The sequence below is a fragment of the Hemicordylus capensis genome, chromosome 11 (assembly GCF_027244095.1).
Source record: "Hemicordylus capensis ecotype Gifberg chromosome 11, rHemCap1.1.pri, whole genome shotgun sequence".
NCBI classification, from domain to species: Eukaryota; Metazoa; Chordata; class Lepidosauria; order Squamata; family Cordylidae; genus Hemicordylus; species Hemicordylus capensis.
Window position 1 is genome coordinate 3712940 of NC_069667.1, and position 13018 is coordinate 3725957.

Below are 13018 nucleotides of genomic sequence, written 5' to 3' on the forward strand. Positions count from 1 at the left end.
TCCAATGGCTTTAAGTTGCATGGGTCCAGCTTAGCGTTTCCCTCTAAGAGGGATTCCCAGATGTTGTTGACTACAACTCCCAGAATCCCCAGCTGCAGTGGCTTTTCCTTGGGGATTATGGGTGTTATAGTGAACAACACCTGGGAATCCCTCTTAGAGAGAACACTGGTTCAGCTGCAGAATTTGATACTTTCATGTGGAATATTAGGTTCTTAATAAGCATCATCTACAAGAGCAGTAATGAAAACCTGAAGTTGATGCTAGTTACTGAACACAGACAGGTCCCTAGTGAGAATTACTGCTAGTACAACCCACAGCCTTCTCGAATTTGAGAAGGTGTTGAACTGCTTACAAAAATCTGTCTTTCTAGTTTGCTTAAGAAGCAGTTTAGGGAAATGACAGACACAGTATCCTAATCTTATGCAATCCTATGTATTTGTTTGTAATTGCAAAATTGCCAGGCTAGAAAGCATCCTTTCTCAGACAGCTTTGTCAATGCCAAGCAATAAATCTGTCAGCAGACCGAAAACAAGTTTTTAATTGGATTACAAAATTAGCATAAATCTATCCAGTGACATCATTCTGATTTGAGGGGGGGGGATGTAGATCAGTTGCAGATATTCTAAATGACTTTACAATACCACCCTCCCTGTAAAAGCAAGCATCAATGATATAAATAGGACACACCTATAACTATACCTATGTGAAGAATAACTCCTTTAGCACATGAAATATGTGGACACTGGAAAGTAACTTTAAAAAATGATCGCTTTAAAACTAACTTATTTCGAGGGCATTCAGTCTAAAAATATTAGCTAACAGTTGAATTTCTGTCCGTCCTTAGCACACACTGTACATAAATAATCATTATTTTAAGATTTAATGAGGAGTTTATACCAGTAATAATGCTTGGTGTGTATATACTTTTAAGTGCTTAAAGTGCTTTGTATACATGGACTCAGTAATTCTTAAATGTTTGCCTGGTAGGCCAGTTTTAGTATGTCTGTGTTACAGATGGGGGTTGAGGTGGATAACAGCTTGTGTAAAGACCTGTAATGACTTTGATTCATAGCTCATGTTCTTAACCACATCAGTTCATAGTACCTTGCTGGAAATTGGAGAAACGGACAGAAAAATATTGGTGTCAACATCTTATTCTTTGTACCAGAGAGGGACTACAGTTTTGACTACAGTTTTTGAACTAGAAAAAAATTAGTGTCAACTTCTAATTTTGGTGAGAGGAGAGCTGGTCTTGTGGTAGCAAGCATGACTTGTCCTCCTAGCTAAGCAGGGTCCACCCTGGTTGCAATTGAATGGGAGACCACATCTGAGCACTGTAAGATATTCCCCTTAAGGGATGGACCCACTCTGGGAAGGATATCTAGGTTCCAAATTCCCTCTCTGGCATCTCCATGATAGGGCTGAGAGAGATTCCTGCCTGCAATCTTGGAGAAGCTGCTGCCAGTCTGTGTAGACAATACTGAGCTAGATAGACCAGTGGTCTGATTCAGTATATGGCAGAATCCTATGTTCCTTATTCTTTGTACCACAGATGGAATAACTTCAGTTTTGGATTTTGTACTAGAATCCCCAATGGTCTGCTATCGTGGGTATGAATTTACAAAGCAAGATCATATACTCATGATATTAACAGTTTCGGCAGAACTGTAGGATATCAAGTGATCCCGTATATGCATGTTTGCCTAAAAATGAAGATGTGTCTTGCCATATCAAAGATCCATCTAGTTCAGTGTTGAAATCCCTTGGATAAACTGGTCTATGGGAAAGTGGCCAGTAGTCAAAAGCGGGCCGGGCCACTGACTGCCTTCTGCCCACCCCTGTGTTATGAATATAGCATCTCCCTGGCTATAAGTGGAAAGATTGGTATAATGCATTGGCTTGAGACCAGCGTGTAACTCTTGCCTAGTCAGTTACTGAACACCTTGCAAGGGCATGGCGTTTATAGACTGTAATTGCTCTTCAGTCCAAAGCACAAACAAGTTAAGGCAGAGGATGTAAACTGAAGCTGATTCAGTTTTGATTTCTCCCCCTGCCCTTTCCAAGCTCACTTAATTGGATCTTAGACTTATAGCCCGATCCTCTGAGCTACTGCAAAGGCATAGCTTTTCATAGAATTGGCTGCTGCTCTCCTGTGGCACCTTCCTAGTGTAGGAAAGAAAAAGGGTTTCATTGCATAGCATCTTGGCAGTTTTTGGTCCCTATGTTGTACACTTCTGTGTTATGTGCCATAATGACAAGTTGGATATTGGTTTCTGAGCATGTACTTCAAACACAGGATTAGACTTTAGCTACAACTGCAGCAAAAGTCAATCTGATGCTATGGTTTTCAATAATTGTATACCTCATGGAACTCTTTCCACAATGCCATGAGATTTCTGTAGGTTGCAAGGGGATTGTGTTCTAGGGCACACACTCGGTTCACACAGTATGCTTGTAGGGCCTCACCATTGAACCATAATACTCACCATTGTGAGTATATGGGTCACCATAAGTGACCCATAATAACTAGCCCTGCCTGCACGGTAATGTTGCCACTGAAGAACGGCCATAATGGGCAAGCTGTTCTGTTTCCCCTTGCTGATCTTCTCATTGAGGCATTCCTGGTAAGCTTCCACAGGCACCCAGGGTTCCCAGGGTTCTATGGAGCACAGTGTGAAAACTGCTGTCTTTTGGATCAGACTGTGTCAGTTTGTGTGAGATAAGTTTTTTTTTTAAATCATGAAAGCTTAAATAAAAAAGAGTAAATAAAAAAAGTGATTTCTTTAAAATACAAAATTGGCAAGATGCACAGAGGGGGGAAATGTAGTTTATTGCTTCTCTTGGAGACTGAACAGATTCCAGTCTACTGATACGACATCACGATAAGCTTGCGTTTCAGGAAACGATCATTGGTTTCCTGCCGTTGTTTTAGAATCCCTGTCTTTTTGCTTGTGTCTTCACTACAGCCTGAGGATCTCCCTTCTTCTGATGTAAGCACACCAGATGTTGAACACCATGTCTGAGCCTATGGGAGAGGAGCCAGTCTCCAAAGCCAGAGAACTCTGCCATGAATGTGGGCAGTGCCACTTGCTGCCAGACAATCACCTTTATAACTTCCAGGACGAAGTGGATGATGAGCTGGTTTGCCACATTTGCCTTCAACCTCTGCTCCAACCTATGGACACGCCTTGTGGGCACACATACTGCTTTAAGTGCCTTGAAAACTTCATGCAGGAGTATAACTTCTGTCCTATGGATCGGAAAAAACTCTCCTTCCAGCATTGCCGGAAGTCCAGCCTTCTAGTGCGGAATCTGCTGGATAAGCTCATTGTCTTCTGCCCCTTTCAAGATGACTGTAAACATACTATGCAACGATGTGAACTAGAGGCTCACTTACATAACAGGTGTGTATATGACTGTAGTTGCAGTTGCAGTCTAAGGCAACTTGGACAATAGATAAGGGGGCTCATCAGACCAGTAACTGATAAATTATTCTCTCAACACTTGGAGAGGTGCAAACACGAGCAATTAAGCTTTTGAATGCCCAGACCCTGCAGATGTCACTCTGCCTCCCTGTAACTCATGGTGGCGAATTGGAAGCCAGCCTTGTAAATATGCACTTCTTCCTGGAGTGATTTCTCCTCCCCTTCCTTTCCTGGATTTTAACCATGATTTCCATATGTACCAATGCCAAGCATGGTTTAATGCAAAGCATGGCTTCCTTATATACCAGAAATCGTCATTGTGTTTTGAATGACTTTGCAAACCATGCGTATGAGGGAACCTTGTTTGCATCAGTACGCATGCAGCATGCTGCTGGGGTTAGTGGTGGCAAGGCAATGTGAAAATTCCTTTGGAGGTGGCAGTGCCCGCTCACTCAGCTGGCGACCAGTTTGCAAGCCAGCCTTGTGAAATGTGTGCGTGGAAGTAAGTCCCAGTTTGTTCAATAGGACTTACTTCCAAAGGAATATGTATAGGTTTGAAGAATTAGAAGGTAAAGTGTGCCGTCAAGTCGATTTCTACTTCTGGTGCCCACAGAGCCCTGTGGCTTTCTTTGGTAGAATAGAGGAGGGGTTTACCATTGCCTCTTCCCATGCAGTATGAGATAACTCCTGCCAACTTGGCAAAGAGGCACCTTTTAACATGGTGATTCTCTTTATTTAGCAGGGGGACAGTAACTGGCCCCATCCACCCCCATCACAGGACCTCCAGTGACTGTTGCTGGTGTCTATCTTATGTTTCTTTTTAGACTGTGAACCCTTTGGGGACAGGGATCCATTTTATTTATTTATTTCCCTGGGTAAACCACCCTGAGCCATTTTTGGAAGGGTGGTATAGAAATCAAATTAATAATAATAATAATAATAATAAATAATAATAATAAAGCCTTTCAGCATCTTCCTATATTGCTGTTGCCCGATATGGTACCAGCAGGGATTCGAACTGGCAACCTTCTGCTTGTTAGTCAAGCATATCTTGTTTAGTATCCTTGCATGTGTATCTAGAAAGCCAAATAGAAATCTGTTTCTTGTCTCTAGTAGATATCACTCTGCAGTGCAAAAGGCATGTGGGCGGTATGGCCAAAGTTTTTGGCTGATGCTCCTAGGCTGCACAAAAACTTTCCTTAGACATGAACCAATATGTTTTGTTGTTAATAATCAATGTTTGAACAATGCTTGTTCAGTGACTATATGAATTTTAAAATGGGGGAAATTGATCTAAATCAGTGTCTGCCATCCAGATTAAATTACTCCTGTAGTCCTGTTGAGATTAAGTAGTCCTTTAGAGCGACTCTCGAGAGTAACTTCGTCTGGCTATCAGCCAGTGATTTTGATCACCTTGATTTAAATTTACTTAAATCCACCATGGAGCACATATGGATGGATTGTGCCAAGTTGTGATATACCACAGTTTTCTATGACATACATTGTACTAATCTGATATATCTTCTAATTAAAGTACATAAATTAACTCTCCCACAGGCATGAATGCAGTTCATAGTAGGCTTTCAATCCTGATCCAGAGCAGATTGCCTGTGCAGGTGTTAGGTTTACAACTTCTAATCATGAAACTTACTTATTACACTTTAAGCAGGGCTTGCATTCTCTCTCTAATTCCATGTGACAGCTGCTATAAAAACAGCACTGTGTAGTAAAATAGTTGCTTAAGTAAGTTGCAGGTTATATCCCTGTTTTGGTATTGTAGCTCCAGCACAGCATTTTCCAGTGGCTGTGGCTGGTCTCTCTTCTGTTTCTTTTTAGATTGTGAGCCCTTGTGGGACAGGAGGTTGCCTTGTTTCTTTTTCTATGTAAAATGTTTTGTGAACTTTTTTGTTGAAACGTGGTGTATAAATTTTCGTAATAATATTTGTGGCCATTTCAGGTGTATAGTTTCACATGAAATTAGCAGGAGGCTGTCTACTTGAGTCACCAGCATTTATTGTGTCTTATTAGGTCACTTTCCTTGTCATATTTACCCAACTCAGTTTCAGGCTCTAGTATGATTAAACTGGAATGTTTAGTTACATATTAATCTTAGGGCTAAAACTTAAGGCCAACAGAAGAAACAGCGGGGGGGGGGGTGCACATGTGGAAAACTTTGAGTTGAGATATTTGAGAAAGTGGTTGTAGCTATTTTTGAAGGGAGAAACACTGAAGGCAAAGTCATTTACCATCACCACTGTGTGGATTTTATGGGTGTAGAATACGTACAAATGCATGGATCTAGGGCTGAAGTGATCTCTTCTTTTGCAGAGAATAAGATATGCTTGCAACTGATCTGTTGTCTCTGATTGTTATAGCCTAAACATGTTTCTGCTGGCTGAGAGAGTTAAAAACAACAAAAACCCTCAATTAACATTAATGGGAGCTTAGTGACAGAAAGTAGGGCTGTGTGTTGCATCAGCCTGATAATTGGGTCTGAGACGATGCAAGTCCTATCGGAGGATTTTTCATCAAAAACTATTCTGATGAAAAATCCCTCCAGTATTGGAAAATCATTCAGTACAATACCTCATCGTATCAGTATTGTATTGTGTAGTATCAGAGGAGTGGGATGGGGCCATAGCTCAGTGGTAGAGTATCTGCTTGAATGCAGACGGTCCCAGATTCAATCTTTGGCATCTCCAGGTAGGGTTGGGAGAGATACTTGTCTGAAAACTTGTAGAGCTGCTGCTAGTTATCGTAGACTGTACCTAGCTAGATGGACCAGTGGTTGGACTCTGTATAAAGCAGCTTCCTTCTCTGGTTTTGCCCTACAATACACCAGGCAATGTCATGATATTACATCCTTTCCCTGGTGGATTACTGGATAAAAAATGGCCAGATCCTGTAACCATAAAAAATCCACTATCATGCTTTCAAGATTGTTCATTTGTGCACACATTTATTCTCTGGCAACCCCAGAAAGAACATAACCATTGGGAAAGTCTCTTTGAACCAAGCAAAATGGAAATACTTGTCAAGTTTTATGGTTTAGCAGAGAGAATTAGAAAACCTAAGGTACATAGGAAGCTGCCAAGCTGAGTCAGGCCTTTGGTCCATCTCACTCAGTATTGTCTACACAGATTGGCAGCGGCTTCTCCAAGGCTGCAGGCAGGAATCTCTCACCTCTATCTTGGAGATGCTGCCAGGGAGGGAACTTGGAACCTTCTCCTCTTCCCAGAGTGGCTCCATCCCCTGAGGGGAATACTTTACAGTGCTCACACACAGGGTGGATTTGATTTAAATCAAACTGATTTAAATCACTAGCAGGGTGGATAAAAATCAATGATCGGATTTTTTTTATTTTTTTAAAAAAATCATTGATTTTTATCCACCCTGCTAGTGATTTAAATTGTGGTTTAAATCAGTTTGATTTAAATCAAATCCACCCTGCTCACACATCAAGTTTCCCTTTCATATGCAACCAGGGCAGACCCTGCTTAGCTAAGGGTTCAGTCATGCTTGCTACCACAAGACCAGCTCTCTTCTAAGGTAAATATAAAGCATCTCTTGAAAACCAATCCCAGGTTCCCCAGCAGTCTGATTCACAGACATTGTCTTACTGCCCTTTTTTAAGTCGAAGTATTTGTTTATGCATTATGAGATAAAATTATTGTGTATGTTACAAGTGATAGGACTTGACTAGCAAATATTTTAGCAAGAAATCTCCTTACACTTGATCCCTGGTTTATTAAACAAATTGCTCCTGGTTTAACCCAGTATCCTGCTTGGTGAATGGTAAATAAAGGTGTTCTCTTTCTTCCCACCTTCCCAGCGGTTTGGCTGAAGGAGCTTGTAATGCCACGCTGAGTACTTGCATTAGGGTTGGTCATAGTACTTTTAAATTACACAAATCCCCTTTCAGTGGTCTTTTTGCCTTCTTGTGCAGGTGTCCTGGCTTCAAGAAATATAAAGCTCAGCTAGAAAGGAAAAGGAATCCTCGTTCCAGATTGAAGGGAGATTCACTTTCCAGGGTGGAAACAAATACTCTGAAAGAGCCCGAGATATCAAATGGTGTGTCGTCCTTGGTGTCTGGAAGCTCAGTCGCTGCTGTGATATCCTTGGAGACAGCGGAACCTGGGTTGGTTAATCCAGCTTTTGATGGGAGTGAAGAAGGTAACCTCTCACCTCCTCAAGCTTGCATTTCAGAGCACATGATACAAAATAGGCATGTTTGCAGACATGTAATCAGTTTCCCTGCCATCTAACAAGCTAACAAAGAATTCATTGCCCTGGTAAAAGTGATGAAAGCCACAACTTTTTAAGCAGTTCTCAGTGTTCCCTCCAAGGCGTGCACACATGCGTGCACTCACAAGTTTATTAATGTCCGCTCAGTAAATTTTAGATCCCGCTCAGGTTGAACCAAGAAGGTCCCACTCTAAATGCATGTATGTGAGCACTTCCTTGATACTGCCGCCCAGAACAAAACACATTCTGCACGCAGATGAAAAAAATTAGAGAGAACACTGGCAGTGCTGTGTTTATGCTGCAGTTTTGTAGGATTACAGCCTTTTTGAGAAACACAGCTTTTCATTTTTAAGAAGCCAAGTTTCTAGCCCTTCTGACTTCAAAGATAACTTAGGAAAACATGTGGGTTATACTTTCTGAAATCTGAAAAGCCCGAGAGGTGGCTAAGTAAAATTTCTACTGATCAGTGACTTGTTTAACTTCTTGCTGTTCCCATGATTAGTAAAACTAGAATAAAATTATACAAAATAGTTTAAATATTTGCAGAATTGATTATGCACATAAGAGAAAATATTTAGATCCATCCAGTTTGCAGAAGTGATACAGACTGCAGGAGTTTCTCTGTCTTGATGTAAAATTTGGATTGCCCAAGCACAGCATTTCCGTTTTAGTTTGGTGCAGCATAAACACAGCCCTATCAGTAGCTATTTAGTAAACATCAGATTTTTCCATGGAGGATTAAAGGAGACAGAAATGCTTTTGGAAACTCCAAATGCAGTTTGCTTTCCCCCCTCTTGTATCTTATGACAAAAGCATATTGCAAAGAATGAAACAAATGATGTCAAGGGAATGGGGAATTCCAGTTCAAATGTGTCATATATTTATTGAGCTGTTTAAAATCAGTGTGGTAGATACTAAACTTGAGTATTTAAAAAACTCTATAGGTTTGGTCTGCTATCATGTGTCTTTCTTTTCTGATTCTCATTATCAGATTTACCCCAAAGAGCTAGTCTTTTAGCGGAGACAAGTACAATTGAAATTCACCCAGAAGATCCCGAGGAAGAACTTGGAATGCGTATTGTTGGGGGTAAAGATACCCCTCTCGGCAACATAGTTGTCCAAGAAATTCTTCGGGATTCAGTTGTTGCTGCAGATGGAAGAATTGCACCTGGAGACCATATCCTGGAGGTATGTTTGCACGAATGAAATGGGTTGAGGTAATACTACAAAATGGCCCCTGGATATTTATGTGTAGAAGAGTAGCTCTGCAAGCTAGTTTAGCTAATATAAAAAGACTAAGGAGATTATATGCTGTGGAGTGTACAGGAAGGTTTAAAACACAGTGTAGATTTGTGGAAGTTAAAGGGATGCCATCTCAAATGAACAAATCTCATTTGTTAGCTTGGTAGTATGCTCATCTTTCTGTTTGTGGTTTTTGTTCATTCATGGATTTTCCTCGCCCCTGCCTCTTGGCAACCTTTACAGCCTAGGAGCCTATTTTGGGGCTTTGGCAGGTTCATATGGTGATGAGTAGCCTTTAAGGTAACCTGGCCTCACACTGTGGAGGGCTTTAAAGGTAAAAGCACTTAAAGGGATTTAAAGGCAGCACTTCAAGTTGAGCCCAGGAGTGAACTGGCAACCAAAGCAATTGATGTAAAAATATGTGTGCAGCATTGCACTAGCTGAAGCTTCTGAACTATCTTCAAATGCAACCTCTCGTCAAGAGCATTTCAGTAGTCTAGCCTGGATGTAACCAGGGCATGTGTCACTGAAGCTAAGTCCAAGTTCTCTAGGTAGGATAGCAGTTGGGAAACCAGACAAAGCTGGGCAAAGGCATTCCAGGCCACAGCAGAGCACCCAAGGTCAGCCTCAGATCCTGCAGTTCCTCCAGACTGCATACGGTACTTTGGTCTTCTAGAGGTTTGCAATCCCATCTAAGACACAGGTCTCACACCATCAATTAGGTGAAAGATTCCCCAGCTAACAGGACAAGACCTCCATCTTGTGTAGATTAAACCCCATCTAAAAGATTAGAGGGAAAGGGGATTGTTTATGGCAGGATTTCTTTCTGACCACTATAAAGACTATTTGTGCCTTCCCCTGATGGTGTTTCTCTGCCTTCTGTCTCTGGTTTTTGTTCCTCTTGCTGTCTTGGCTTACGTTCCTTCCGAATATGCCCAGAGTTCATTTGCCATTAGACTTGTTTTTGTCCTTTCTTTTTGCTGATGCTCCTATAGAAATGCTTCTGTCTTTCTTATGTTGCCTGTATTGTATATTTTTCTTTGCAAACTTAAGGGAGATGGGCAAAGAGTGGTACTTGGATAGAAGGCCTCCTAAACTATGAGTATTCTGATCTTTGATTGTTTCAATCCTTCCACAAGGTGAATGGTGTCAATATTAGCAGTGTGACTCATAGCCAAGCAATCTCCTTACTGCGCCAACCCTGTGCTGCACTCCACCTCATTGTGCTGCAGGAGAAAGGGTTTACCACCAGGACTGGGCAATCGGATTCCAGCCCTACAGTAAACCAGGAAGCGATCCACGTTTCCCTTGTAAAGAGAGACCGATCTGAACCCCTTGGCATCAAACTGATCAGAAAAACAGACGAACCTGGGATTTTTATTCTGGACCTGCTAGATGGAGGCTTGGCAGCCAAAAATGGCAAGCTGCATCATAACGATAAAGTGCTCTCTATAAATGGCCAGGATCTTCGACAGGGAACACCAGAAGCAGCCGCACAGATCATCCAGGTACGGGTTTGTGGAGCAAAGTACTTAGCAGTCTTCATAGTTCAGACCCGGGACTCCCAAATAATACAGCAGGGATGGGAAGCCTCTGCCATATGAACATAGGATGCTGTCCTAGAAGGAGTCAGGCCGCTGAACCATCTTGCAGAGTGTTACCTCTGTGACCTGCAGCAGCTCTTTAGGGCCTTGTGCAGAGAGAGGTCTTTCCCAGCCGTGCTGCACGAGATCTGTCAAACTGGAGATGCTGGTGACGGAAGCAGCTGTATTCTGCATACAGCACATCACATGTGCTGTACCACTGAAATATGGCCTCTCCCCATATAATTTCATTATTGTGATAAGTAGCTTGCACTCAAGTATATTTTGGCGTACATTTTTACATAAAGTCCACCCGCCCCAGTGAGAACCATTGTGTTCTGCAGGCATGCCGACTTTTTAATGTCTGGTCTTGGAGCGCTGCTCTTGTGCTAGCAATCCTGAATTGCCCCCTTTGCTAAGCAGGTTCTTCCCTGGTTTGCATTTGAATGGGAGACTACATGCGTGAGCACTGCAAGATATTCTCCATAGGGGATAGGGCTGTTCTAGGAAAAGCACCTGCATCCTTGTATGCAGCAGGTTCCAAGTCCCCTCCCTGGCAGCATCTCCAGTAGGGCTGAGAGAGACTTCTGCCTGCAACTTTGGAGAAGCTGCCACCAGCCTGTGTAGACAATACTGAGCGACCAATGATCTGATTGAGTATATGGCAGCTTCCTATGTTCCTGTGTTTCTTTTTGCTTGAAAAGGGGAAAGTTGAGGTATTTCTCTAGTGCATGGTGTGTTAACTGGAAAGAAACTGAGACCAGTGAAAGTAAAATAGGCACCACCCAGAGCCTTTAGATGGATAGGGCATTATAGAAATGTAATAAATAAATAAAAATAGAACCCACTTGAGCCATGGCCAATTTTAGGGAGTCGGTGATCTGTGAGAGTGAGTGAAGGGAAGGGAACTTGCAATGTTGATGAGAACATAAGCTCTATGTAGTTCATATAATATCTGTGTGTTGATTTATGATATCCACATTGCAAATAAATCAAAGGTGTAAGGAATACTCTGCTAATGATTTTCTAGGTCAGAGGACTGACTGAAGCTGAACTCAGTGTTCATAAATTCCGCCAATACAAGCAAACAAGAGTGCAGTCCTGCTAAATTCCATTCATAATAATCTTGAAGTGACAGTGGCATGAAATGTAATGTTTTAACTTCAGTCCTAGATCTATATCTAGGATTGCAGTTGGAATACTGCATTACATTCCAGCGTCGCCTCAATGGTGGTAGGGGTGTGCACAAAACTGGATTGCCCAGTTCGGTTCAAGTCTGGACTGGACACGGACTGGGTACATTCAGTTTTGTGCACCTCGAAATGACCACCACCCCAGTCGGTTCGGGTTTGGGCTGGTCTTTGAGTTAATTTTTCAAAAAAATATGATTTTTTCCAGAAATATAACTCACCACTGCCATTCCGGGAGCTTCTCCGAAGCCGTGGTGGTGGGGTGTCTCCAGAAGTTCCCCCTCCTCCTGTTGGTCTCCATTAGCTTCCAAATTGCTCGGTTCCAGCGGTCTTCGGCCTGTTCTGGGCCTTTCCCCTGTGGTGGTGGCCATTTTGGAGACTGTCACGCATGGCCAGTGGCCCTCTGTGTGGCAGGGTGGGAACTTCTGGAGACACCTCCTCCCGTGGTGGCCTCAGAGAAGTCCCCGGAGTGGAAGTGGTGAGTTCTATTTCTGTAAAATAAAAAATTCAAAAAATAGGCCGGCGGGGGGGAGTTCGGCTAGATATTGAGCCGAACTGGGGTGGGGAGTGGGGGGTTTTAGTCTGAGCCATCGAACTGAACCTGTTCGCACATCCCTACTCAGTGGGAAAGCAGGCAACAATTCTGTCTCTGCCTCCCATTGTGGCTTGCTACAGAAGAGTTCAGTAGGTCTTACTGGAAGCTTCATGTTCCTGAGGTTAGCTCCTGATTTGTAAACCGTTCTTTGGAGAGAGTTTGCATGAGACCTTGGAGCTCATTTAAAAATGTACTGACAAAACAACCTGACAACTGAGCGCAGAGCTGATTTCCGAGGATACATATTATTTTCCCAGTGACCCACTAGGGACCTTGTAACACTGTAATTATATGACTTGGGCCTTGAAGTTACATGTTGGAAAATTTCCTCTTCATGCTTCTCCTCTCTCTGGCAGTCTAGTGAAGCAAGAGTCAACTTTGTGGTTCTCCGTCAGTCTGGTGTGCAACTTACAGATGCTGCTGAAGATGGCAGCACGTCAAACAACAGCAGCAGCAGCAGTGGGGGGAGCCCTGTGCATCATCGCAGGAGACCTGAACAGACTCACTTCCGACGAAGATCAAGCTACCAGAAGGTACAGTATGTGATGTGCTAGGTTCTGGGAGTTGTTACTGCTGCCCTTATGGGACAGCTAAACAGTTCAAAGTGATTCCTTATCTTGGTATACCAATAGCTGTACCTCTAGCTTCATAAGGTGGTCTTGTTCCATGTCTTTCCAGTCAACCTACTCCTCATTGATGCACATGATAAATAGACACACTCTTTTCGTTTTCTCCCCC

The 13018-nt window shown here is 42.6% G+C and overlaps 1 protein-coding gene across 7 annotated transcripts in view; it reads left to right on the top strand.

Annotated features, from left to right (window-relative positions):
• The window catches only part of LOC128335615 (ligand of Numb protein X 2-like), a 42440-nt gene that overhangs the window by 25160 nt on the left and 4262 nt on the right, over positions 1-13018 (top strand). For all 7 annotated transcript variants that reach the window (XM_053274194.1, XM_053274193.1, XM_053274189.1 and 4 more), the window contains 5 exons: positions 2967-3404; positions 7372-7598; positions 8662-8858; positions 10052-10420; positions 12637-12813. In XM_053274194.1, coding sequence (XP_053130169.1) covers positions 3004-3404; positions 7372-7598; positions 8662-8858; positions 10052-10420; positions 12637-12813 — 1371 coding nt within the window. In that variant the 5' untranslated portion in view covers positions 2967-3003. The remainder of the gene's footprint in view (positions 1-2966; positions 3405-7371; positions 7599-8661; positions 8859-10051; positions 10421-12636; positions 12814-13018) is intronic.